At 44.3% G+C, this 27,934-nt stretch overlaps 1 protein-coding gene across 1 annotated transcript in view; it reads left to right on the top strand.

Annotated features, from left to right (window-relative positions):
• Window positions 1–27,934, top strand: part of CDH13 (cadherin 13) — a 2,391,456-nt gene that overhangs the window by 533,732 nt on the left and 1,829,790 nt on the right. The window contains exon 3 of the mRNA XM_078669939.1: window positions 6,960–7,168. Coding sequence (XP_078526065.1) covers window positions 6,960–7,168 — 209 coding nt within the window. The remainder of the gene's footprint in view (window positions 1–6,959; window positions 7,169–27,934) is intronic.

Below are 27,934 nucleotides of genomic sequence, written 5' to 3' on the forward strand. Positions count from 1 at the left end.
GCGGAGCAGGTGTAAGAGGCACTCTCTAGATCACAGTTGATCATAACACTAACTGTGATAAAACAAAGCTTGCAATTCAGATAACCTAAAAGTCTGATTCAAGCTGTGTAGAGTGTTTAGGGAAGACAGGACTGATATAAACCATTTCTAACCAATGCCTATCTTTGAAGTGTCCTCTGTAACTCTCTGCAGTGCACCATCACTGTGGAAAGGATGAGAGCCTTCCGTGTCAGTGTGTCACCAGTCGGTTACCTGCCCCAAGCCCCATCTACCTCTGGTATCCAATGTACTCGTAAGTACCTAACATATACCCAAAGTGTCAAGCAGTGCTGCAACTGTGCTTGGTGCCCAATTGCCCTTTTGCGAAAGAAACTTTTGTGTATACTGGGATTATTTACTTGTGTGGGAACAGCACACCTGTAGCATCTGCATTTTGTGGAGAGCTGATTAGAGCTGCACCCTTTACAAATCACTACTTGTGTTATTGTTGTTTGAAAAAAACAACAATAACAAAAAGCATCTTGCGCATGCGTAGTGGGGATTGGAATGGCTGGTGGCGAAGTGCCAGCGCATTGGTATGCATTGCGCACAGCATCGCCTTGGAGACCTCCACTCCAAAAGCCATAACTTCAATAACAAGGCGCATATCGGGGCTTAAGATGCTCTTGGAAGTGAGAGAGCGAAGTCGAATGGCAGGAGGGATTCCAAATTGGGTTTCAGAGAGCGCAGTCAAGACGCTAGGAGCGTGCAGTCAGGACTGATTACAGAGAGCAATTTGAGACTTTTTGGCCAGATGTTTCTCTGAGCCTGAACCCAGCGCGCGGTGAGGACTGGAATATTGTATGAGGGGGCGCGTAGTAACGGAGAGGCGACGGTTTACAGCTGTTGACTTGGAAGCAAGATAAACCTGTTCCTGGAAGCACCCAGGAAAGCCATGAAGAAACATGTTCCCACTCTGCAGGCTGGAAGCGGCAAGGACACGAACAATAATCGTTTTTTAAAGTAATACATGTTTGGCGCCATCGCACGGGATGTTTGACGGGCGCTGCACTGTGCGGTGACATTGTGCTCTGAGGGAAACGCTCCCTGCTCGCTGTGCGCAGCGCGCGCGAAGGCTTCACGCTGACTCGAGGTGACCTAGCCGTCAATTAATGAAGTGTGCCGTCGCCGCAGGCAGCGGCTTCCGCAGCAGGCAGAGAAAAGAGTTCGACCGGGCTGTTAACCCTCCGCGATCCTTAGGGGCTCGGGCTGCTGGAGTGCAATGTTAACACTGAGGATCAGTTTTCTGCCCGACAAACATAGAGGAGGGTTTTTATTTCAACCTTTGGTGCTCTTTTTTAGCACGGTGTTCAAAGGATACCGTGCTGGTGGCGTGTTTAGATACAGTATTGGAATTTTCTATTTGCATGTAGGTAGTCCATAGGTTTTTGATTATCGACACACTGAATTAAGTCACAATATTTATACTCAAGAAGGTTGTGCGTCTAAACACACTTCGTGGGCCATATCACCAATTGACTGCTTTACAGTTGGTGTATTGATGCATATGGCTGTAAAGTACTGACCTGATGGATTTTCAGGGAATTGGAGGAGAAAAATGATAAAATTAAACTATTTTTCTGCTCATTTTTCCCCAGCTTTCCACTGGAGCACCAGGGAAAAGTGCAAGTGTGGTGTTACCCTATGAGGAAGCTATGTGGCCACTGTAATGTAGTGGGCGTAGGCAGGGCCGGTCCTAGGCCTTCTGAGGCCCCGGGCGAAAGGGAAGATGCGAGGCCCCCCTAATTGCATATTGCGTCACAAGAAGTGACATCACAGAAAGCGACATCGTAGTACTATTGATCTTATTTGGCATCACGGAAGCTAACTAATGTGGATATCAGTAACATTGACAAAAAGTGGCATCGTCATTTACATTGCCATTAGCTTAATATCTGTAGTCACTCTGCAGTCCCTAGCACTCCATAGCACTCCCTAGTCACTCTGCACTCCCTAGTCACTCTGCACTCCCTAGCCCTCCCTTGCACTCTGCACTCCCTTGCACTCTGCACTCCCTAGCACTCCCTAGTCCCTCTGCACTCCCTAGCACTCCCTAGCCACTCTGCACTCCCTAGTCACTCTGCAGTCACTCTGCCCTCCCTAGCACTCCCTAGTCACTCTGCACTCCCTAGCACTCCCTAGTCACTCTGCACTCCCTAGTACTCCCTAGTCACTCTGCACTCCCTAGACACTCTGCACTCCCTAGCACTCCCTAGCTCCCCCTAGCACTCTGCAGTCACTCTGCACTCCCTAGCACTCCCTAGTCACTCTGTACTCCCTAGTTATCCTGTGAGTTTCAGCCCTTCCAATGAACAATGGGCCAGGAAAGGCAGGGCGAGGGTAAAAAAACAGAGCTTGCAATGACAAACACTTGGCAGAGGTGAATGTGTTCCAGAGGCATGCTCGGTACCTTTCTCCAATCTACACAAAGTATCTTACAGTCTCCTACTTCCACAAAACCAGTCCTTACCACTCCTTTTTTAGTTATATAGCATAGCCATGCTAGCTTTACCTTTAAGAGGTCAACATCAATAGTTATGGCACTTGTCACTATTGGGGCTTTTTTTTGCTCAATCTTGTGATGTATTGTAAGAACTGCCTGATTTGCAATAAGCAGCTATTCCTGATCCACATTTTAGGGCGATTCCTCTCTGGTTGTGAAAGACTTATTGTGAGATTACAAGGAGCATAGAAGGACTTGCAGCCCACCCATTTATTTCCATTGGCCAGCTTTACTGTCACTCTTGTTTACCTGCTTCCGTTTGAATGGCTTGCCTTGCCCATCTTATGTCTATCACTCCCCTGGAACATATGCAATTTACTTTTACCCTTCCACTTCTACTTTTAAGGAATTTCTTTCTTCTTTTTTCTCAAGCCCTCCAAAAGAATGCATGTGTTTTCAAGCTGTCTCCCTAGTGTGCTTCTCTTCCCCTGTCATGCTCGATGTTGCTCTTTCAATCCCAATTGCTTCTCTCCCTCATCCTTTTGTGATGCACTCACAATTGTGCTCTTCTCCTCCCTTGTTGCTTTTCAGCCGTGTGCTTCTCTCCCCATCTCGCTGTTCCTCTCTCTCTCTCTCGCATGTTTGCTTTCCTCCTTCCATTACCCATGCCCTCCCTGTTCCAACTCGGATTGCAAAATAAAAGTATTAAAAAAATGTTCCTGAGTCATTTTGTAGGTGTGCAAAAGCATGGTGCACCTACATTCAAAATGACGGAGCCGTCATAGGAATTTTATTATTAATATTCTTTAGCTATGCTGCACTGTAGAGCCGGGTTAAAAGCCATTGGCAATAACAAATAAGTCACAAAATGCAAGACCTGTTGGCTTTGCCATTAAATCGGTAATACCGAGCACAAATCTGGAGTGGATGGGATACTTAACGCATTGACTAGGGAAACTTGAGGGCTTTGCGGAAAACCGTGGGACAGCGAGCAGATGCGAGCAGGAGTGTGTATGAACTTTGGGAGGGGGGAGTGGCAACTATTCAGAGACCATCTCCACATTCTGAAGTGAAGCCCTCACAAATAAAGTAACATTTTTTTTCAAATTCATGGGGTAGAAAGAGGTTTAAGTCTCGCCCTATGAAACGTAAGCGCTTTGCCCGACCCGTATGGACTCCTTAAACCAGACATTTCTCTATAAATTAAAGCTTTTTGCTTGCCAGAATTTGTTGGCACACATACAAAAACAAAACACACGTTTCAGAATGCAAACGTTGATATCTACAACATAAACGTTTTTATGGTGGGGCTACTGGGTAAACAGGGTGCCACCTTCTTGACTTGTTAAATATGTCAGGCATTTATTCCACATGCGCGGAAACAAACTGCAAGATGAGACCTTTCTTCCTGTTGTACAAAAGGAAATTACAGCCATGCCTGCTGTCAAGGATAACAAATGACTTAACGCCAGTTGATCTGGCTGCTCCCTCCTCCCTTCACCCACCTCCTCTTACCTGTGTCCGGCTGGTGCTGCCAAGAAACAAAGGGGCCTCCGTTGCCTGGAAACAAAATGCAGAAACAGAGCCTAGAATGGCCGGTACTTATCCGAGGCGCTGCCCCACCCCTGACATTGTGAGCCAACATAATTGCTGGCCCAGCTGTTATGCCGCCCCCAATCCGTTTGCACCTTCCCCCACCTGCAATGTGATGTGATCAGGTGAGGCAGGGGGCCCTGTAGTGAGCTGTGAATGTGTGCCTTTCACGGGGGCGCGATCAGGCGAGGCAGGGGGCCCTGTAGTGAGCTGTGAATGTGTGCCTTTCACGGGGGCGCGATCAGGCGAGGCAGGGGGCCCTGTAGTGAGCTGTGAATGTGTGCCTTTCACGGGGGCGCGATCAGGCGAGGCAGGGGGCCCTGTAGTGAGCTGTGAATGTGTGTCTTTCACGGGGGCGCGATCAGGTGAGGCAGGGGGCCCTGTAGCTGTGAACGTGTGACCTTTCACGGGGGCGCGAGGCCCCCTGAGCGCGAGGCCCTGGGCGGCTGCCCACACTGCCCATGCCTAGCGCCGGCCCTGGGCGTAGGGCCCACATGCTGATGAATAAGGCACATGGACACAGTGAATATAGTACTGGAACTGGCCCAGTGCACGTGCACCCAGCCCCTTTTATTATCAGGGTCACCTGACCGGCTGTGCTGGGTGGGTGTATAGTGTAGTACATCACACTCATGAACACTAGTCCTGCAGGACACTACCACCACCTCCCTAAGCATGCATTTTGTTCTTGGGAACCAGCACTCAACACAGCAGATCTTCTGGAGAGTCATTGTTGCTGCCCTATACAGCACCCATATTATGACGAAGAAGCAGCACCCCAGAAAGGTGATTGATCTGAAGAAGAAATAACACCTCCATGTCCTCAACAAAGAGCTAAAACAATAATATGTATAAGGAAATGATGTCTCCAAGGGTGGAGACCTTAAAAGAAAAGAGAAGGGAAACTTTTACAGAACCTTGCTGGATATACACAGGTTGAGGCATTCAGAAGAGGAAGCAATGAGTAAAAAGTAATGGTACCAAATCAATAGACAAAAAAAGGAAGTAAGCCAGTAGAAGTTTAAGTCACTGATTGAAAAGTGTTAATGGTGGGCAGATGCCAGTAGCTTTGATATTTGTTTGAGTTCAGTCTCTGGAGTTTAGCTGCTAAGATTCAGGTTGTAGAAAGTAAACAGTATTTTGATTGCAAGGTGAAATGGTTGAATGTGTAGGGCTTATATTTTTGAAGAAAACCAGTAGTAATTTTGTCTGTTGATAGGAGAACGATTTGCCCTATATTTTTGGCACTTGACTCACAACTGCAGATTTGAGGCATTGTGGGTGAGTTCCAAGACACGGAGTAACTAAAGAGACAGTAGATTATTTTGGAGAAAAGTTGGAGAGGCTTGATTATTTGTGGGCTAACTAACCTTGAATTTTTAATGACAACACTGTATTAGAAGAGTAGCCAAACAAATCTCCCATACTACCAAGTCTCTTCGTTGTAAATTAAAAGATATCACCATAGTCCTCAGAACTTTACACTGGGCTGATGGAATTGCACATATCATTAATAAGTAATGATTAGAATATATGGAAAAATATCTTTAACCCCTGAAACCTGCAGCAAAATCATTCAGTGAATGTCCGCTTCTGGAATATTCACCCCAGCAAAAAAAAAAAAAAAAAATAGAACTCAGAACGTATCACCATATACCTGCTGGACTTCTTCCTTCCTTGAGATTAGAGGCTTACCTCTTTATCAACATTTTGAAGAAAACATGTTATGGGAAAAGGAAGTGGCAATGAAGAACACTGATCACCTTGGTTTTATATTCCTTGAAAAAACTCCTATTTTGTATGATTTGTTACCAATATTTTCTTATTTAACCTTGAATGCCTACCACTCTTTTGCACAGCGGCATGAATTGCATTGAAAAACATATCAAAATAAACAAATGAATCCATAACCTTTGCGTTGTTCTCCTTGTATCCTGTGCCCTTCGCTATTGTTTATAGAATGTGTTAAATTGAATTGAACTCACCTGCCATCATTTTTGGTTTTAATATTTTTGAATCACCTGATTTTGTAAAGCACATTTTCAATATCCAATTTATTTCCCAGTTAGTATAGTGCTGCGCCACTTCACCTGGGCTTTGTTACAACGTTAGCAGAAAAAGAAAAGAGAAGGCATTAGGTAATACTGTGTGTACAATAGTTAGTCCAGACAGATGAAGAGGATGAAACCTAGATCTTGCATTCTTCAGCCCGCCCCCCATATAGCACATGAAAGCTCTGGACTTAGGTCAAGCCTGGCTGAATAGTTCTTTTTTCGGAGTTTCTTAAATTGAAGGTACTCAGCTTCTGTTCAGTGGTTTGAGCTACTAAAGTCGTTCCATAATTTTGGGCTGTGGATCTTCAGCATACAAAATTATTGATCTTTCTAAAATGACTTTGGTAGTTTTTTTGAGAATTATACAAGTAATGTAAGAGACTCGAAACCCTATTTTGATTATCAATAATGTTTAACCTAAATGAGTATTGACTCTAGTGTTGCACAACACCACACGCTAAATTGCCTTTAAGTGTTAGCTGGATGAACAAAATGGAATAATTTTAGGTAGAATTGACTAAGGGTAATCAGCTAGTTTTTCAGTTTTTGCAGTTTTGGAACAAATTACACTGAGGCACAAAGTGGCAAAATGATTTGCGTACCATCCCACAATTTGTTCAAGAAGACCTTCTGGTTTCAAAGGTTGCCATCTTAAGTCAGACACCACAAGCTCCTCTCTAAACGCTGCTTTATTTATCAAGCAAAATTGTGTACTGAAGTGAATTTTGGCTTATTTATCAACTGTATGTCTGAAATATTTGAATATGATGCATATGGTAAGGGTTTTTCTAATCAAATGTTTATCAGTGTGTTTTCTCTTTTAATTTCAGTGCATTTTGATGACTGCGCGGGTAATGAGAATCTAAACTTTGATGTCTCAAACCAAGATTTTAAGGTGGAAGCTGATGGCTCTTTGGTGGCACTAAGGAATGTAACCACTATTGGGGAGGCAATATTTGTCCATGCACAGACTGCTCATGCTGAGGATATGGCAGAAGTCAAGATCATCGGAGGTAAAGAAAGACACAGTGCACATAAGGTAATGCGTTTTATGTATTTTATTAAGCCCCATCTCTGAGCTAACATGGAAAATTTAAATATCATTAAAATGGCACCATTCCAAAAGAATGATTATTTGCGCCCAAACCGAAGTTATTTTTGAATGTGAAAATTAAAGATCACAAATTAATTAACCTACTTGTCAATTTTTCGTGCAATGAATGCTGAAAAAAGTTTGCTAAAAACATGCTACAACTCGAAGAAATTGACTGTTTTTCAAATATCATTACAATAAATACCAACGTATTATCAAGGAAAGCCATTCTTTAGCAAACAAACCATTGAAATTCTAAAACACAATTAAAATTGTCTAATTTAAGACCTTGCACTTGAATAGATTTATGGTTCATGAAATTAATTTTTCAAACTTGGTAATAAATAATATTTAGATTTGCTTAGATACAATAGATAATTCCAGGGACTGAGTCACAAAGCTTTTTGCAGGCATTGGTTAATTGTTTAGTGGGGAATAAAAACTGTAATCCATGCATGTGTAAATTTAGCATGTGCCACAACGTTTCACACTATTGTTAAGGCAGCTGGTCAATGGGCAGGCAGCAATACACAGGTGTATTTGATTAGACTGGTGCTATGATCAGGCAGCACGTTTTTGAAGGGTGCTCAGGAAATGTAAACAAAATTGATAAAAAAACTGAATGAAAATGTACCATAAACGTTTTATTGCTTTACCACGTAGTTAGTTCTTGTGCTTTCTTAGAATCCGTTCTGTGAATACTTGATTTTAAAACAAGATATTTGCTTTTGTGGACTCTCATCCCTGATGAGGCCTTTTTCAATCCAGTGACGTAATGAGGAAAATAGGAAATATTTCCTGCTTTATTCAGTCCCAACCGTGTCTCACAGAACCCAGGGAAATCGTGGAAGCAGAAACAGAGACCCAAAGGAGGAGTTTAAGTGTGACGTTAAGCTCTAGCATTCCCTTACACAACTGTCCTCAATTAGGTCTCCTTAACCAGCCGCGGTCCGTGCCGGTAACAGCGGTGGTGCGGTGGGGCCGGGTGGGGGAAATTTCAAGGGACGATACAGAGGGACAATTAAATAATTATTTTTACCAAGGCATTGTCCCTCGAAATACCCCCCCCTCCCCACCTGGCCCCACCGCCCCACCATTACTACCTTCACGGACCGCATCTGCACACAGAGTGTCTCACATTCACACACACATGCACGCACGCTCACTCACATACACCTCCTCACAGACAAACACACACACTCACTCACATACACTGCCTTCCAGACACACACACAGTCCCCCCCTCCCACCCTGGGTATGCGGGGGCTGACTAACTTTAAGGTAGAGGCAACTAGGAGGCAGCCGTGGTCAGTGCAGGTAAAAGATGTGGGGCCAGGTGGGGGAGTATTTCGAGGGACGATGCAGAGGGAAAATTAATTATTTATTTAAGTTTCCCTCAGCATCGTCCCTCGAAATCCCCCCCACCCAGCCCCACCGCTGTTACCTACAGAGACCACGGCTGTCCATAACCCTAAAAGAGGTGGGAAATGGCGATCGACTCTCTGACTAAAGGATGCCTCTGCAAGCAATGGCCTGCTCTCTGTTCTTTCGTTGATAATGGAGAACACATCTGTGAGGGTCAAGGCAGGACCATAGGGAGGTGGGAGTGGCTGACAAAACACGGGCAATACCTAGAATATTTGAATGGGGCAAGGGCTTGACAATAGAGGGGACATTTGAAGGGAGGCCATTTTTTTGTCAATAAAATAAGGGAATGTGGGAGAAAAAGTCTGTAATGTGGGAAGAACACAATAGGAATGGCTGAGTCTAGTAGGTATGGGTATTTTTTCTTCATTTTACTGAACATGAAAGAAACATTCCAAACAGACCTGGTTTTCTATACAAGCTTTTCTTCCATGAACTGAAAGGAAAATATGAGCATCAATAGAAATCCCACAGTGGTGCAAGGTCCACTGTGAAATCACTGGTCCAGATTACAATCTTAAAATATCTGCAAGACCCTCTATAATGATGTAGTTCACTGGTACCCCAAATGCACACCCAGTATAATAATGGTCTATGTGCTGCCAATTATGCAATTGCATTAATGCCCAAATCCAATCGAAGCACCACTAAAGGCATGCCCCTCCCTAATCATGTAAGGGCTCTAATTACATTATTTTCAGTGACACTCAACATGTCCTTATTGCAATGACAACACAAACAAATCCTTGAGTTTAAACTTGCAAACGTAAGCATGTAGAATGACAGACTTGAATCTCACACGATCTCCTTGTGGGAGAGATCCCTTTCAGGATGAATGCCCGCACCCACCAGAGGTGGCATGCTTCATCATCTGGGTATCTCCTCTTAGTGGGAAAACCTAGTCCCAATAAGGGCTATAACTTCTTATCTGAAAAGAAGGAGCTCAGGGATGTTTTTGGTATTCCTACACTATCAAGAATATACTAAATCCCACAGATGAGAGATGCTGGGAGAGAAGTGATGAGAATGCAGCACAAAAAAGATATAACAAAAAGTGAGGAAGTGATGTTAAAACTGTTTGTGTTGAAACTGTACTTTATAGGGGATTTTTTTGTTGCAGGTCTCAAAATAGTTTCTCTTGGACCCCACTCCCATTTTTTTAGTGTTATGCATATTGCAATGACCCCATAGCTCGGCTCCATAGAGAGCTGCACTCCTGGCTTGTTTCTTCTAAATTTCCATAGTGCTGAAAAGTGGAAAACAACAGGCCCTTTTAGCAAATCTGCATATAGTCCCTGCTCTGTGTTTAATTGTAGATGAGCTTTTGAAGATCTGTGGGTCCCAGGAGCCTGATTTCTCCAAATGAATTCCAGTGCCTCCTTTCCTATACTGATGTCACCCCTCCCCTTTTTTCCCTAGAGTAGGCGCTAACTTAGTTTTGGAGCTGTTAATTTCGAGGCCATGGTAAGGACAGAAGAGACTAAAACTACCAATCAAATTTTGATGACCCCTCTTGGTTTTAGCTAATAGAAGGATGTTGTCCGCAAAGAAAAGCGCCCGAATATTCTGTCCTGCATGGGTAGTGCAGTCATTGACACAATTAAACAAGTATTTGACACAGTTATTAATAAAAAGAAGAAAAGGCGCAACCGTGATGCACATCCTGATCAGTGGGAATAGCTTCAGTCAATTCCCCTCTTGTGCCACACCGAACACTTTCAAAGTTCCCCTCATGAAGAAGCAGAATTATACGCAACAGATGGAGAGGAATCCCCATCCCTTGCAGAACTTCCCACAGTTTCTTTCTGGAGAACAGATTACATGAGCTCAAAGGTCAATAAATACCACAAAAAGATTTCCCCTCTCCTATGTCCACGATCTTCCACTTAACCAAGAGAAAGCTGGAGACCTGATCAATTGTACTTGATTTGGATCTAAAACCAGCCTGAAGGTTTAAAATGGGTTGGTAGTCATTGCACCAATTCAAAAGGTGCTCCAGCACCTATTTACAGAAAAAGTTTTTAAGGTTGTCTATAAGGTTGATTAGGCAGTAATTGGAAGAGATGGTGGGGTTCCACTTTTTAAAAACAGAGACAAACTTAGCATCCTTCCATAAGGCAGGTATGGCCGCCCTAGCTACAACTGCATTGAAAACAACATTGATATTGGGGAGTTAGATGGAACTGTCTGATTTTAAAAGGTATATAGGGATCTAATCAGACTCTGGTGCCCTTGCTTGTTTAAAAGATGCTACTAGTAGAGCACTCTCCATGTGGGAAAATACTATTGGGGTCAAATAGGTTTCGATATACTGCTATTTTCCAAGAAGGAATTGGTTCTAGTTGGTTCACGAGTACTGGAATACAAGTTCCAGAAATGAACAATCAATTTGCTGGACTGTATTGAGAACTCTGCTGGTTTGCCCACTTTCCCACCGCCTATACTGACTAAATGCCAAAAACATTTCTCTTCATTTTTGGCTGCGGCTTCCAAGAGATCAGACTAGATTTCATTTTACATGCTTCCTAGATTTGTTTTATGGTAGATCAGTATAAGACTCTACTTTCACTTATCTCCTGGGCAGCTCCATTTTTGATTGCTCCCAAGAAATTGGTCTTTGCAGCTGTACATGATTTAGTAAACATTCCTTTACGGGATTCGTTTTTGATGATATCAAATTCCTGAGAAAAGAAAACCCCGAACTTTGCAAATACTCTGTTGTGCTCAGTCATAATCACTGTATTAATTTCCCAGTTGTCATACATAATCGCCATGTGAGAAGCAAGGGCTAGATACATGTCTGAGTCAACATTAGGAGAATAGCACACTGCCGCCCACTTAACATTTTGGTGATTATTCGTAACTTCTAACTGATCGTCATGTCTCTCAGATTCCGGGAGGACAACAAGGGATATCAACTGCTTCATTTTAGATACCAAAAGGTTGTGTTACCTCTCATTGTGCTCTATCACCAACATGTCACACACTTGGCTCCAGAGTCTCATATCCAACAGGATGTAGTCAATAAAGCTACAGTACGGCCTCCTCCTAAAAGAGGGAGCAGGAGCAGTGTCAAAAGATGTGCAGCCACTTCCTTTCTGCTTACTGTAAAATTACCCAGGACCCATTGTTTCAAGATGATAGGAACTAACTGCATCCAAGCCGGCCTATGTTCTGCTTCTTCTGCACCTCCCAACCTTATAATATGAAACTGTTTTTACTCCTAATGTGGCTGGAACCTAAGTGGTCAGAACAGTTGTGGGGATTATTAGAAGAAGGCCTGCTTGGCATCTTCAAGTCAAGAGAGGTGCTAAGTTGTCCTTTGTTCTGCCAATTGTTCCTTTTCACATTCAAATAACTAATCCCTTCTAAGTGGTCAGCAGTTAAGATCCATTGGCCTTTCCTGGGCAAAGAGGTAAATCACTTTTTAGGTGGTAAACTTTGCTCCACCTGCAGAATTTGCTTGGACTGTGGAGTTCAGAAAAACCTTTACCAACTGCTGTATTTCAGAATTTTTCTCATGTGCGGCTTGCCAACGTTAAGCTGGTGAGCACAAAAAAATTAGCACTACACTGCCGCCTGATGAGATTTCTCGACACAGGTGGCCGTGACATGTCACAACCACTCGCCTTGAGAAAGTTGCTGCATTGCGAACGCTGCCCCTCTAGTAGAAAATCTACCTGAGTTGTAGAGAGAAACAGCACCCTCTGGTGTGCTGTGTGATGCCATTAATGCTGATTTTACAGCGGAGTAAGCTCTTGGTGCTAAAAACCAACACCAGCAGTGCAACTCATTAGAATTTCCCAGGCTCGCAGAACTCTGCGGAATCTGGTGGAGTTTTGAGGTAAATGCATGAGTTACACCCTCTCCTAGTTAATTCTCCTATGCAAGAATGTGCATACCAGCTCAGGAGATTCGATGAATGGCATAACTAGTTTAAGCCAGTTCAAACTCAGCCTGCCTAAGGACCATTTTTATACTCTTACTTTCTGCTTAAATTATCAATAATCTAATTTCTATATTAATTAAGATTTTAAAAGCTAAACATGAAATAATTTTAAAGCATTTTTCTAGCTCTTTCCTAAACGGAGGTTGAAAATAATGATGTTAATCTCAACTAGGCCTATCAGAGAAAGTCAAGCCAGGACTACAGAAGGAAATAACTTTTGGTTTCATTTTACTGAGAGCACACTAACCCCAATATGTAGAGTGCTCTATTGTTACATATGAATATCCTGCCCTGTCGGATTAAAGAGTGTAACTTAAATGCTAACAAACAGGCCTTTTCTATTTGGCAAAAGCAGCTCTCCCTACCATATGCTCACATACATTTATCCTTGTATGCCACAGGTCCAATTTAGCACCTACAGACTGAGCTTTAAAATAGTCCTACAGATGCTCATTCGTATTTAAAGTGTACTCCGTGTAATGGCTGAATAGGCATCTGTAGGCTTATTTTATAGCTCAGCTATAGTTTTCTGGTTGTAAATGGTAACACATCAAGAAAAGAAAGATGAACCTTGTGTTTAGTATTTCTGCTAGTTAAATTGATGGTAGGACAGTTACCTGTGGTATGAGCTTTACATTTCTTCAAATGTTCTACTTGCCGTATGCGCATTTTGTACTAGAATTATAATATCAATGTATCTTAGTAATACTAGTGGTTTTATGCTAGAAGTAGCAAGTATCTGGTCATCTAGTTACCCGTGAAGATATGTGCATATGATGGAGCCATAAAAGTCCATTGTATCTGCATATTATTTTACCATTCAAAGTGAAAAAGTTGGATTTAACGATATGGCTTGCCAAATTGGAAAGTACTTTAGTCTATGGATTTTAATTGTCTGTGCATAAACAGCTTCAAATAGTGCCATAAGACCATCCTCGGAATTATCCTGGACAGTGAACTTTCCAAGGTACTTCAGGTCAATTTGGATGCCCGCACCTGTTTCACCACCCTCAGAAGGCTCCAGAAAGTCTTCAGATGGATCCCAACCGACACCGGAAGAACTGCCACTCAAGCCCTCATTACCAGGTGACTTGATTACAGAAACGCCCTTTACGCCACAGCCACAATGATCCTGGACCTGTCCAGATGAGCCCACGTCACCCCCACCTCTATAGCTTGCACTGGCTCCCCATCAAGAAAATATGCAATTTCAAGCTGCTCACACACACATACAAATCTCTCCATAAAATGGGACCTTCCATCAGCCCACTAGACACCTGTGGCTACTGCCCTGGCCCTTTCCACCATCCCCCACATCCTTTGTACCCCAACCTAAGGATGCACCTTCTCCCACTTCGCAGCCAAAGCCTGGAATAACGATCCCATCCAACTCCAAATATTTACCTTTCTCGCTGACTTCAGGAGTAGACTCAAGACCTGGCTGTTTGAGTAGCCGCAGCTTGAGGAAACACCTCGATACCCCTCGAGGTGATTATCACGCTCTACAAATATCTGGTTGATTGATTGATCCTTGTGGTGTATTGATGTCTAGAGATGCAACATCAGTTGGAGCAAGGACAGTGTGTAGATTTGGTTTAAATTTTCAATAATCTAAATGCAGTGAATTGTAACAGTTAGAAACTGGGTTTCTGGTTGGCAGCGATATGCCCCCTGTCCATGCAGGAACCACAATCCTAGTCAGGGTAAGACAAATATACACTTTAAATTAACCTGTGCTCACACTCTGGTAGCTTGGCACTGAGCAGACTGGCTTAACTTAAGATACAATGTTTAAAGAATTTGTGCAACACTTCATAGAGTAACAGAGTAGAAACACCACAAACAGACTCCACACTCAATTAGACCAATAGATTATGATGTTATAAATAAAGCAAGGCCAAAATGACAAAAATCCAATAAGCAGAAATCAAGAGTTTATGTTTTATAATTTTATATGAGATTATAAGTAAAAATAGTGCTTAGAAGCAGTAAGTGACTATGGGGGTTATCTGATTGCGCTGGACGAGGGCAAAGTCAAGAGCTCAGGCAGACTGCGATGGAGTGTGGGCCAGATACAGGAGCCACTCAAGGTCCACTGAACAAAGTACCTTGATCCTGGTCGCAACAGCATGATGGGGGGCAGCCGAGTGAAGTCGGTGTCAATCCTTGCAGTCACAGTGATGCGTCGATTTTCTCCATGTAACAATAGTGATGCGCTGGTTCTGAAGACAAACTGCTAAAACTGAGATGCATCGATTCAGAAGCCAATGTCCTGGGTTTTTCCACGCTGTCATGAGTTTTGTCGATTTTCTGTTACTGTAGCAGTGGTTCCGAAGCAGCATTTCTTGAGGCGATGCACTAATTATGAGAGCAATTTGCAAGGCCTGTTCCCACACCTTGGGTTCAATCAAGTAGCCAGTTATTTCCTCAGCATGGCAGAGGGTAGCAGGCATATGGCAGCACAGCAGAAGAGCAGTGTTTCCAGAGCAGAAGTCCAGCAGAGTGGCAGTACTTGTAGCAGCACAATGGTCCTTCTTCCTGAGTGAGTTTTTTACAGGTCCTGAAGTGTCTGATTTGGTTTGAGTCAGAGACACAGTACCTTTGAAGTGGAGGTTAATTTAAAAAATGGGCTTTGAAGTGCCCAGCCCTAGCTCCAGGCTCACTACAGGGGGGTCATCAACCCTTTGCGTGGGGACAGGACACTGTCTATTTAGTTGTGTCAGCTCCTCCCACCCGTCCAACCAAGGATGAGCCATCAGGATGCAGATAGGCATTCAGTCAGACCTTCCTTCCTTTGTGTGTGGCTGTCTAGAGGGAATGCACAAAGCCAAGGTGTCACCCACATCGGACGTGTCTTTGAGACAGGGTGCAGGCACATAGAGCTTTAAGAGCTTTAAGAGCAGAGAATTGGCATCTTTCTAAAAGTGTCATTTCTAAAATAATAATGTTAAAGCCAACTTTGCCAGCAGAGAGAATTTATCACTACCATTTCAATAACATTAAACATGATGAAGCTACTCCTTATCAATCAGGAATTACAGTTTTAAAGTGTAATAAGAAATTCCCAATGGGAACCTAGAGAAAGTAAGGCCTCACAGTAGTGGAAAAATAATGTAGGTATTTCTTACTAGCTGGACATGCAAAACATAAAAGTACATGTCCTACTTTTTAGTTAAACAGCTCCCTTTACTATGGGCTATTCAGGACCTTCCAAAGAGGTGACATGTGTAATAAAAGGGGAGTTTCAGGCTTGGCAATGAGTTTTAAATGCGAAGTCGACATGGCAGTGAACACTACACACACACACTGGTTCTGCAGTGGTAGGCCTGAGACGTCTTTAAAGGGTTAACTGTGTAGGTGGTACACTCAGTGCTGCAGAGCCACTAGTAACATTTTTTACAGACCCTAGGCACAGGTATTGTACTCTACTAAGGGTTTACAGATAAATTAAATTTACCAATTGTGGATAAGTCAATGAAACCATGTTTAGAGGATAAAGCACATGCACTTTAGCACTGGTTAGCAGTGGTAAAGTGCTCAGAGTCTTAAAGCCAACAAAAACTAGGTCAGATAAAGAGGAGGACAAAGGTAAAGAGTTTGGGGGTGACCCTGCAGAAAGGGTACTTTCCAACAGTATCCTTAACAAATAATAGAAGTTCCTGGACAATATGCTGGAGTTGTTTATCAACAAATAAACATATTCTCTCAGTGGCTGAATCAGAGATGATGAGATGGCGAGGATTGTTCATTTTGTGTATTCTGGGAATCATATAAACCCCTTGGTCTGGATTTATGATAAACCAGGAAATCTGCTGTTGAATCAGTATGTTTCAATTTCCTGTAATTTACAACCACGTTCTTAAGAGGCCTGGGCAAAAATGTATTTATGCTGGAGTCATTCAAGTTGCTCTTGTGTTGCAAAAGTACAGAAAATTGCGGCAGATCACATAATTTAGTGCAATTAAGGGCAAAAATGCCTACACAAGAGCACAGGAACAGAGAGCGAGTGGCTGGTGCTGTTTTCGTTTTGTTGCATTTAGCTCTATTTGCTAAATGCAAAATGCATTCTTTGGTCTATTTTAGACGCAAGAGTCCATTTTGCAATAGGATAAATAAAAAACCTAAATGATATGATGCCAGTCTTCATTCTCTCATATCAAAATAAAAATTGGTACTTGGAGAAGCTTGTAAGTTGGGCAACTTGTTGAATGGGTAATTTGCTGACCACATTTTAAATCAAACTGTAAGGCTTCAAATAAAAAAGAAATATGTCAGCATTACCACTCAATTGATGAATTTCATTTGTTAGTTCTCTCCAAAACTTTATCAGCATTCTGAAAAGTTTTGATTGAACACCACCACCTCATTGATTCAAGGACCTACCATCCTCTTTCCACTTTTGCTACTCAACAGTACTTAAAGAATAGAACATTTTATCCACCTTCTTAGATGTTTGTAGCTACCTTGAGTTTTCTTGTCTTACATTTTTTGCATCATACTTATAAGCCTCTGTCATTTTCTAGCATTTTAAGCTTGAAAGTATATTAGACTTGACATCCTTGGTGTGGATTCCCCCTAACTTTTTGCCTTCAGAGCTTCCGTTTTTGCGGACTTTGTTTTTTGCTGGCTTTAGGACTCTAAGCACTTTACCACAGCTAACCAGTGCTAAAGTGTTATTCAAAACTTGGTAACATTGGCTTATAACCAAATGGCATATTTAATTTACTTATTGGTACCTAGTAAAGTGCACAACAAGTGCCCAGGGCCTGTACATTAAATGCTACTAGTGGTCCTCCAAAACCGATTGTACCACCCATTTAAGTTGCCCTTTCAACATGTCTCAGGCCTGCCATTGTAGAGCCTATGTGTGCATTTTTTAACTGCCATGTCGACCTTGCAAAAGAAACCTTTTACCAGGACTAAACCTTCCTTTTTAATGAATATGTCACCCCTAATATAGGCACTGGGCAGTCCCAAGGACAGGGTGCAATGTACTTGAAATGTAGGACATGTGCTTTTAGATTTTACATGTCCTAGTAGTGAAAAACTCCTAAATTTGTTTTTCACTACTGCAATGTCGATATCTCCCATAGGAAAACATTGGAGATACCTTATTGCATCTTGTAAGTGTAATCTCCAAATAGGAATAGATAACCTCTTCAAGTTTGGTGTTTCTGGAGTCACAATTTAAAATCCTAACTATGCCATTCAGTGCCTGCAGCCTGTTTGATCATATGACTGGGTGTAGTTGGCAGATGGGTTTTGTGTATTCCTCTTAGACAGCCACATACAATGGGGAGCTTAGGTTTGACTGAATGGGCCATCACTGACAGGATGGAAGAGAGGAGCCGGGCCCAGCCTCACTTACACCCAAATAGGCTGTGTCCTGTCTCTACCACTAAGGGCATAATGATACTGCATTGAAACTTCGGCCAGCATGGAGTCAGGCCAGGGGTGGTAGGGAATTCCATGCACTTCAAAGACACTGTCTTGAAGCTCTGCCCACCTTCCAGAACCTGAGCACCAGTGTAGAAAAGGACCTTGGACGCCACAAATTGAGTACACATCTGGACCTGTGGATAATCTGCCAGGGAGAAAAATGGCTGTGCAATGGAAAGGAATCAAAGGGCTGCCACTGCTGCACTGCCACTCTGAAGAAGCTGCTGCCCTGTTGTGCCGGCCTGCTGCACTCTTGCCTGGTGAGAAAGAACTGGACCTCCATCTCCATCTTGAACCCAGGACCCCAGAGTAACTCAAAGAGCTAGCCTGCTGGCCTCCTCATCTGAGCCTCAGGGACAGAACACGCTGCCCAACAGTTCCTGGAGCCATCTTGAATGAGTTCCTGACCCCCCAAGTGGTGCCCCTTAGGTCCTGGACCCTTAATGTGGCTCTCAAGCTCTTAAAATCAAACTTTTGTACTCTTCGCGACCACCATCGTTTGCACTGGAACTGCGCCTCTTGCACCAGAAATCAACTCGATCCGCTGCCAGCCCTTCTCTTCATACAGCAGGCATCAATCATCTAATTTGAAGTACCAGCCGCCCGTCCTCTTGCGATGCCCATACTGCTCTCATGCCATGCCAACCAACGCCAATTATGCTCGCCTTGCTCCCCTTGATTTTCTTCTACACAAACAGGATTGTTGGCAAACAATTTGAGAAGGTAAACCTTCAGCAGGACTAATCTGTGACTGCATCCGACCCGCGCTCAATCATGGTTGGCTTGAACTTCTGAATTTGACTCTATGCTTTTAGGCACTATTTTACAGTTTATGCTTTAAAAATTCAGAACACTGGTTCTACTGATTAGATTTTATTTTGTTTTGGTCTTGTTTTATTTATTACATTTTGTTCTATTTTTCTAACCTTGTGTGGGATCCTTTTTGTGTAGTGTTTTCACTGTTTTACTGTTTGAAGTGTAGTACAAATACTTTACACCTTGCCTCTAAGTTTGGTCTGACTATTCCTGTGCCAAACTACCAGGGGATTGAGCACAGGTTAATTTGGGGGCTGCTTGTGCCTTACCCTGACTAGAATTGTGGTTGTTGCTTGATCAGAGCTCACACCCCAGTCAACCAGTACAGTATCCCAATTTCTAACAAGGTACCAAAAGGAAAGTCAAGGCAAACCAGAAATAAACCTTGGTAAGGGTGTATGTGGAAAGAAGAGATAGGGTGGTACTGGGAGCTGAATTGGAGCTATTACATTGTCTGTCCCCTTTATCCGGCTAGTATGTTCCTCACACTATTATTTTTCAAGAAATCAATAGTAATATCAAAGAATATTGGTATTTGGTGTCATGTTCTATGTTTAGTGTCCACATCTAATGTACGTGAGATAGTTTTTAAGTCCCACTGTGGTGGGCATTGACTGGCAGCAATAGAATATTTTTTTTAGATTCAACAAATCTCCCCTTTCTCTATCTCTCCCCCTTGCCATTCCGTTACTTCACCGCCCCAAATAATATCTCAAGCACTACCGCAGGCTCTGCCAACATATACATGGATGGATGGGAATATAGATGAATGGCCTTAATAGAAGATAAGGAAGAGGAAGGGGAAGACAATAACGACTGAGTGACTAATGAGCTGATACCCTATCCCAGACATAGCAGTTGTCTTAAAAAACTTTAACATCCAGGAAATTGAAAAAGTCAGACAAAAGACTACAACGCTAGCCTGATGCACAAATGCTCTTTGAAGTCTCAAAACCAGAGTAGCTGACAGTAAGAATACAGTGTCTAGTCACAATACACAGAAGTGAAATTCAGGGGGAAATTTACTAATACTTTGCACCAGATTTCCTCACACACAAAAGTAAGTTAAATCCAGAGCAAGCTGTTATATTGGAGTTTACTTTCCAATTCAGATTGTGTTTTGCCTTTGAATGTTTCCTAATGTAACTCAATGTAGCACTGTGAACTGCTTTGTTTCAAGGGGGTGTACCATGGGTGGTAAATGGGTGTTCCTTATACAACCACCTATGGGCTTTGACCAAAATCACTGTTTACTAACAGTTGTAGACCAAGTTCTTTGCACTAAAAAAGTACTCCTCTTTGAGACAGACATAAGAGTATAGCAAGTTTTAGAAGTCTTCACACTGTTTCAACTTTGCATTTGTGCTGTATGTAGAGTACAAATGCATTGTGGGAACAGTTGTGGCCGGCATGGCTTGCAGGTGGAGGGGATGGACACAGGGATCGGGGAGCGTGGGGGGTTATGGAGGAGGTTGTGAGGTGGTGTCATAATTTAAAAATGTCATTTAAAACTTACCTCGAGGCCATGTCACACGTGTTGCATTGCAGCCTGCATGGAGAAGGGATTCAGAAAAGGGGGTGGTGATGAACAGAGTGTCTGAATTAAGCAGACCACTCTTACCCAGTCCAAAGATCAGGGCTTGATCATCACCGTTATTTAGCTCACTGCCCCATCCCAGCTCAGAACCTGGCTATATGCAAATTAGTCTGTCCCTGGCCCAGTGCATCATGGGAACAGGGCAGACCAAACTACCAAGCCAATTCTTCACCAGAAAGGATACAAGCTACCGGGGACCGGTTTCTGGCATTGCAGCCTCGTCGGCCCGGCTTGCTTGAATCCTGATGGAGCAGTGAGCAAGGGACTCATGTCTGAGTATACCCTGCCACACCTATAGTGGCCAAAAACTTTGCTCACTGCACCATCAGGATTCAAGCAAGCCGGGCCGAAGACGGCTGTAATGCCAGAAACCGGTCCCCGGAAGCTTGTTTCCTTTCCAGTAAAGAATTGGCTTGGTAGTTTGGTCTGCCCTGTTCCCATGATGCACTGGGCCAGGGTCAGACTAATTTGCATGTAGCCAGGTTCTGAACTGGGATGGTGCAGTGAGCTAAAAAACGGTGATGGATCAAGCCCTGATCCTTTGACTGGGTAGGAGTGTTCTGCTTAATTCAGATACTCTGTCCAGCACCACCCCCTTTTGAATCGTGCATGGAGAAGGGGACAGTGCACATGACTGGTTTGGGCAGCTTGAGAAGGCCAACCAAACAGTCTTTGCGCACTCAGGGGTGGAGACACCACTCCTCCCCTGCCTTGCTCGGAGAGCAGAGCAGCTCCTAACACCGACTGCCTGCAAAACAAACAAAAAATGGTAATAACTAAAAGTTATTACCATTATATGTTTTTGCTTCTCACACTGCAAGAAAGAAGTTGGGGACGCTCCTCCAACATAGCGGAGGAGCCACCGCTGCATGAGAACAGTTTTAAACAACCTCATAGCATAGTTTTTGCATCTGAAGGCTACCTTTCTAGTCCAAAGGCGATGCTTTACAGAAAACCAATACCCTTGCCATACAATGCTAGGGTGTGTACTTTCGTACCTGGCAGCCTAAAGTGCCCCAGAGCTGGTGGAAAGACATACCACGTCACATCGTAGTTGATAAGGGATTTTTATACTCTTTCCCTTTGATGCAACGCAGCTCAGCAACTTTAGTTGCTGCACTCGATTGAGCAAAAAGTTTTTAACTTTGGCCTGCCATTTTCAAAAGAGAATTCTAATATACGTACTGCCAGTGCTTAATTTGTGCCGGTGCTTTCCGGTGCTTAGCACCGGCACTTATTCCTCAGGGCCGGATCTACACTCAATATTAACTGAAGTTACATTCACACGAGTCTTCCCGGTAAAAGCCGTCAACTATTTCAAATTCGATGTTGCATGGACGACGCATGCCTTATTATGAGGCACAGTAAAAGCCGTCAAATATTTAAAATTGGATGCTGCATGGACGACTCATGCCTTATTATGAGGCACATTCTGCCTCTCTGGAGAGGGACTGCTGAGAGCACACAGGGCAGGGAGCAGTACCTGCCCATTCTCCTGCCAAAGGCAACATACATCGTTCTCTCCACCTGTAATCACGTCCTGTCCCTCCTGCCTAAAAGAAGCAACGCAGCCTCCAGGGAAGATTAGCCTTCTCGAAACTGCACCTCCCCCCACTCTCTAAATTCCGCCCGCCTCTCCGCTTCCGCTTCCTGCCCTTGTTCTGACGTCACTTGAATAGCGGTAAACTGCGCGTATTTTCTTTTATGGAGGGAACATTTCAAAATATTAAAAATACAGTGGCTTCAACACCTTGCGCTGCTTCAACACCTTGCTCATGCTCCGTAAGATCTTCCGATGGATCCCCACCGAAACCAGAAAGACGGTCACCCAGGCACTGGTCACCAGCCGACTGGACTACGGGAACACCCTCTACGCGGGAACCACTGCCAAACTACAGAAAAGACTCCAGCGCATACAGAACGCCTCTGCACGACTCATCCTGGACATCCCCCGCCACAACCACATCTCCATCCACCTGAGAGACCTGCACTGGCTTCCCGTCAGCAAGAGGATCACGTTCAGACTCCTCACCCACGCACACAAGGCTCTCCACGACCTGGGCCCCAAGTACCTCAACAACCGCCTCACTTTCTACACGCCCACCCGCCAGCTGCGATCGACCAGCCTCGCCCTCGCCACAGTATCACGCATTCGCAGAGCCACCGCCGGAGGAAGATCCTTCTCCTACCTGGCCGCCAAGACTTGGAACTCCCTCCCCATCCACCTACATCTGACCCACGACCATCTCTCCTTCAGGAAGCAACTCAAGACCTGGCTTTTCGAGCAGTAACGGACCCCTCCCTCCCAGCGCCTTGAGACCCTTCCGGGTGAGTAGCGCGCTATATAAATTGTTGATTGATTGATTGATTGATTGGCTCTGGCATGCTCCTGTCACGGTGCCATGGGACTGCCTTTACAAGCCCCTGGAGCAACCACTGTAGTAAGCAAAGGGTTGAAGCAGAGCAGTTGGCTTGGCTGCTTCTCTGGGTGGCTGAGGGACCCCAGGGCTCTGTGTGTCTCGTCACTGAGAGCAGCAAGGCCCTTCCACCCAGCACTCCACATTGCTCATCGCTGGCATCCTCTGTTACTGATTGCTCCCGCTGCTCTTCCTGGCACTGGCGGGCCTCCGAGCTGAACATCCCCAAGCCAGGTGCTGCTTCCTTATCCTGCGGCCCAAGCCCGGTTCTAGAGGGTGGGCCGGGTGGGCCAGACCCACCCAAACATGAACCTTGGTCCTCGCAGTGACGTCAGGCAGACCCCTTCAGCTGTTTATCAGATCCGGCTGTGGCACAGAGTTTGAACAGAGCAGGTAAGAGAATGGGTGACTATTGCTTCGTTTTTTAAAATCTGCTAAGGCCCAGCAAGATATATACTATATTAGTTAAAATTCTAAAAGTCTGTGAGGGCCCATCAAGACACATACTTCGTATATGCTGCGTATATTTCATTTATATTGTTGTTTCGTTATCATGACAGATGCAAAACACAACTACTAAAAAGCAATATTTTGTCTGTTCATAATTTTTAAATGCAGATAAACTATTTTATGTGGACTGGACGTGGATAGCTCAATGGCTTACTTGCAGTACAGAAGTAACAATCCTAAAATAGGACAGTGATCTATAAACTGACATCAAAGAGCTGCATACAAACCTGAATGGTATACTTAGAACTTTTTTATGTGTGTTTCAATATAGTTAGAATTTCCCGATTACTATAATGTTGCTATAAAGAGTTTGTTTTGGCAGATATACATTTTAATCAGTAAAGCCAACCCCACAAAAACTGGGGTATGCTTTTAATCCTGCGCGTGTGCTTCTCCAGATCAAACCCTCTTAAAACAGACTGCCCACCAGTATGGATGACTTGCGATTCCTACACCTTGTGATCCTCATTGGCTTATGTGGCATTCCCTATAGGCTGATTTACATACTTGTATGATTCACTCTCTGTGCATAATGTGTGCGTGAAGTAAAGTACTATGACACCCTACACTATGAATAGTGATATACAACAAATGAAATCGAATATGAGAGAGGGGCTACGGAGAGATGACACTGTTGGAGGGTGGCAATTAGGGAATCCCAGGAGGAGGTCTTCAGGGGGAGAGGCTATGGAGCCATGAAGGGCACCGTTAGAGGGTGGCAGTGAGGGAATCCAAGGAGGAGGCCATGGGGGCTGGGCTACGGAGCGATGAAGGGCACTGGTGGAGGGTGGCAATGAGGGAATGCAAGGAGGAGGTCATGGGGGGCTGGGCTATGGAGCGATGAGGGGCACTAGTGGAGGGTGGCAATGAGGGAATCCAAGGAGGAGGTCATGGGGAGGAGGGCCTTTGGAGAGAGGAGGGGCACTGGTGGAGGGTGGCAATGAGGGAATTAAAGGAGGAGGTCATGGGGAGGAGGGCCTTTGGAGAGATGAGGGGCGCTGTTGGAAGGTGGCAGTGAGGGAATCCAAGGAGGAGGTCATGGGGGCTGGGCTATGGAGCGATGAGGGGCACTGGTGGAGGGTGGCAATGAGGAACTCCGAGGAGGAGGTCATGAGGGGCTGGGCTACGGAGCGATGAGGGGCACTGTTGGAGGGTGGCAGTGAGGGAATCCAAGGAGGAGGTCATGGGGGCTGGGCTACGGAGCGATGAGGGGCACTGATGGAGGGTGGCAATGAGGAACTCCGAGGAGAAGGTCATGAGGGGCTGGGCTACGGAGCGATGAGGGGCACTGTTGGAGGGTGGCAATGAGGGAATCCAAGGAGGAGGTCATGGGGGGCTGGGCTATGGAGCGATGAGGGGCACTGGTGGAGGGTGGCAATGAGGGAATTCAAGGAGGAGGTCATGGCGAAGAGGGCCTTTGGAGAGATGAGGGGCGCTGTTGGAAGATGGTAGTGAGGGAAATCCAAGGAGGAGGTCATGGGGGGAGGGTGGGAGATACAGAGATACAGAGAGATGAGGGACACTGGTGGAGGGTGGTAGTGAGGGAGTCTGAAGAGGAGGTCATGAGGGGGAGGAGCTAGGAAGAGATGGAGTGCACTGTTGGAGGGTTGTAGTAAAGGTATCTACAGAGAAAGAGGTCAGTGGTGGGGCACCAATAAATAACTCGCCACATGTTCTTTATACACACAGAAGCAATCCTTGTATCATAGTGACTGTTGGCAAGCAGATATGATGTAATCTATGGCTCGTAGACTACTTCCAGAAGCGACAAATTGGGACGGTAGTGGCCCACCCACATGTACCCTTGACCCACCCAAATAAAAATTACTGGAGCCGGGCCTGCTGCGGCCTGTGGTACGAGAATCAGCTTCACGCTGGAGGCCATTGAGGGCTGCTTCCGATGGTGAGTGCTGAGGTTTCAGGGCAGGAGGGCATGGCGAGGTGACAGGAAGCAGAGCATGTCTGCACTATGAAGTTGGAGGGATCGGTTGGTCAAACTGATTCCTCATAGATTTTCTTAACTTATAAGTAAGACCAATATGTTTAACCAATTTGTAAGCATTTTGTGCAATACCAAAATGGCGACGTCTCCTATAAATGGTATGATTTATGTCCAACATTCAAACTTATTTTTCATCATATTTTTTCATACTGCTACCTTACAGAACACTGTTCTACTTCATTGAATATTAGATCTGCTCTCTGGGTGGTTTAGAAAAACATTATTCTAATCTTGTTGTTCTGAAAAGTGTAAGTTCATGGCTTCTGAATTGGAGCTGTCACTTCGTACTTCCATGGTGATGTTTACCGCTTCAGGTTTAGTCTCTGACTTTAAAGTAGAGATGTAATAGCTGGAATTGTCTAGGGAAAAAAATAACTACATATATGATTTTTTCTAAATGCAAAAGCTGTGAGGTAGGTAAATGAAGGCACAATTTCAGGTATGCTAATTTAATGATATTTTTTAAAGACACACTCTTTCTGCTTCTGATGGAGCCCATTCCCTAGCATGCTGACCATACAGTGAGTTATTTGAGACAACCATCTCTCCAATGTCCATATCCTGTGTTTCCAGGAGACCGGAACTGGTGTCCAGTGTCCGGGGGAGCTTCTACATTTTCATAGCTTCAACTGTTTGCCTTAAACTGTGTGAAACTTTGACATCTTTCTTGGAACCCATCCTCCTCATTGCACCAGCACCCTTTCCTTCTGTGGCGGTCTTCTTCTCTTGAGTTCTGTATTCTCTCTGGCAGCATACCACTGGGGTTGACATGGGCGGACTAGTCGTCCCAACATTACTATGATTGAGCACTGTGCTGTATGGGCATCGGATATATTCATGTATGCCTATTGAGCTTGCCATAGTACCTGTGGAACTGAGGGCTGCTGCACATGATCCCATAGTATCACCTTTATGAGTCTGAGCACAAAGCATTCTGCCATCCTATTGGCTTGAGGCCATCATGGAGGTATCCTTTTCTGCCATGTAAAAGTCAACAAATTTGTCACCTCTGAAAGACAATTGTTAAATTGCATAGTGCTTTGAATTCCTCGTGCTAAGATAATGGCATCTAGTATGGGAATCTTTCACTGCTCTGGTCGGTATTTTTGCCGTGATGATTGCTATTTGTCTCTAATGTCCAAGGGGCAAAGAAGTGATTGTAGTATTTCCAATGGACCTCTTGGTTACTAACATCTGCAGTGGGTCTAGTTTGGAGTCACATCTTTTACACTGACAGGAATGACATTCTCCAAGCCTCTCCTCTTTCAGGTCCTCTGGATGTGGGACCCACATCTTCCATAATGTCTTCAGTTGACACCACTGCCAGAGCATCCTAATGAAGCATGCCTGTAATATGTAGCTATCTAGATGTTGTTCACTTCTAGGTTTGTGTATAATGACACCATTATACTGCTATACTATTAGTCTTTACTGTTTAGGTCTGGTCATAAGTCTTGGTTTTGGATTCCCACAAATAGTGAAAAATGCTTGTATGTCTCTCATGATCCGGAATCTAAGAACATTTGCCCATAGAGGTAAACTGTGGTATTCCAGCGCTGAGAACGTTTTGTTTGTGACATGGTATTTGCACAAGTGCATCTCTAATTAACTGGATGCTAGAAAGGGCCAGTGTCCCATCTATGTCCAATAGTGGCAGAGTGGCATTTTTCATCCGATTTTGTTTTAGTTGTGCAGTTCTGATACATTTTATGGTATTTGTCGTTTAGGGTGTGTGCCTTTGTTATGGCCTAACAACACTGCCCAGTGTGGTATTTGCAGAATTGTCCTGCCTGGGGATTTCAGTCGCTTCTTATATGATGGAGAGAGACGAGTGCACCTGAGAAGGGCTCTGGGACGTCCGTCAGAAGCTAGGAAGAGCGTGAGACCAAAACGGTGAAGGCATTGCAATGTACACTGTGGTAGTGCTGGGGACAGAATGGAGCATTGCTGATTCCATGTCAAGGAAAGAGGATGTGGCATAATGGTCACATCTGTCCACTTTGGAATGTGGAAACCAGGTCCACCTTCGAGTCTCTGGGTCGGCTCAACATCCCGTGATTCTGGGCAAATCACGTCATCCGCCCATGCCTATCAAGCAATTGAATGTGTCCTAGTGTAACATAACTGGTGCTCGTGTAAACCGTTATAATAATCTGCAAACAAAAAAGGGTGAAGAGGAGATGGAGAGTAAAGGTGCAGTGGGTAGCCTGGGCCTCACAGGCCATAATCCAGAGAAGAAAATGACCTCCCAAGTAGGCAGTAGTGCCAGTTGAAGATGCACAACTAGAGTAAGTGGGTGGAGCCACTGGTGGAAGTGGGCGGAGCCTAAGGAAGTGGGTGTGGCCTCCTACACATAATTTGAGCACCTGCACTTCATCTTTTACAAATGAAATCCTTGCAAGTAGTAATGTCTACATTGCAGCAAAGGTTTGTTCTTCCATAAAGGTTTCTTCTTCCGCCCTATTTGCAAGGGTATGTGCAAATTTGTTGTGACTGCTCCTGCTGATACAATGCACAAAATGGCTGCTCATTGCTGACTGCAATTGTGAAGCATTCA

The sequence above is a fragment of the Lissotriton helveticus genome, chromosome 12 (assembly GCF_964261635.1).
Source record: "Lissotriton helveticus chromosome 12, aLisHel1.1, whole genome shotgun sequence".
In the NCBI taxonomy this organism is placed as follows: Eukaryota; Metazoa; Chordata; class Amphibia; order Caudata; family Salamandridae; genus Lissotriton; species Lissotriton helveticus.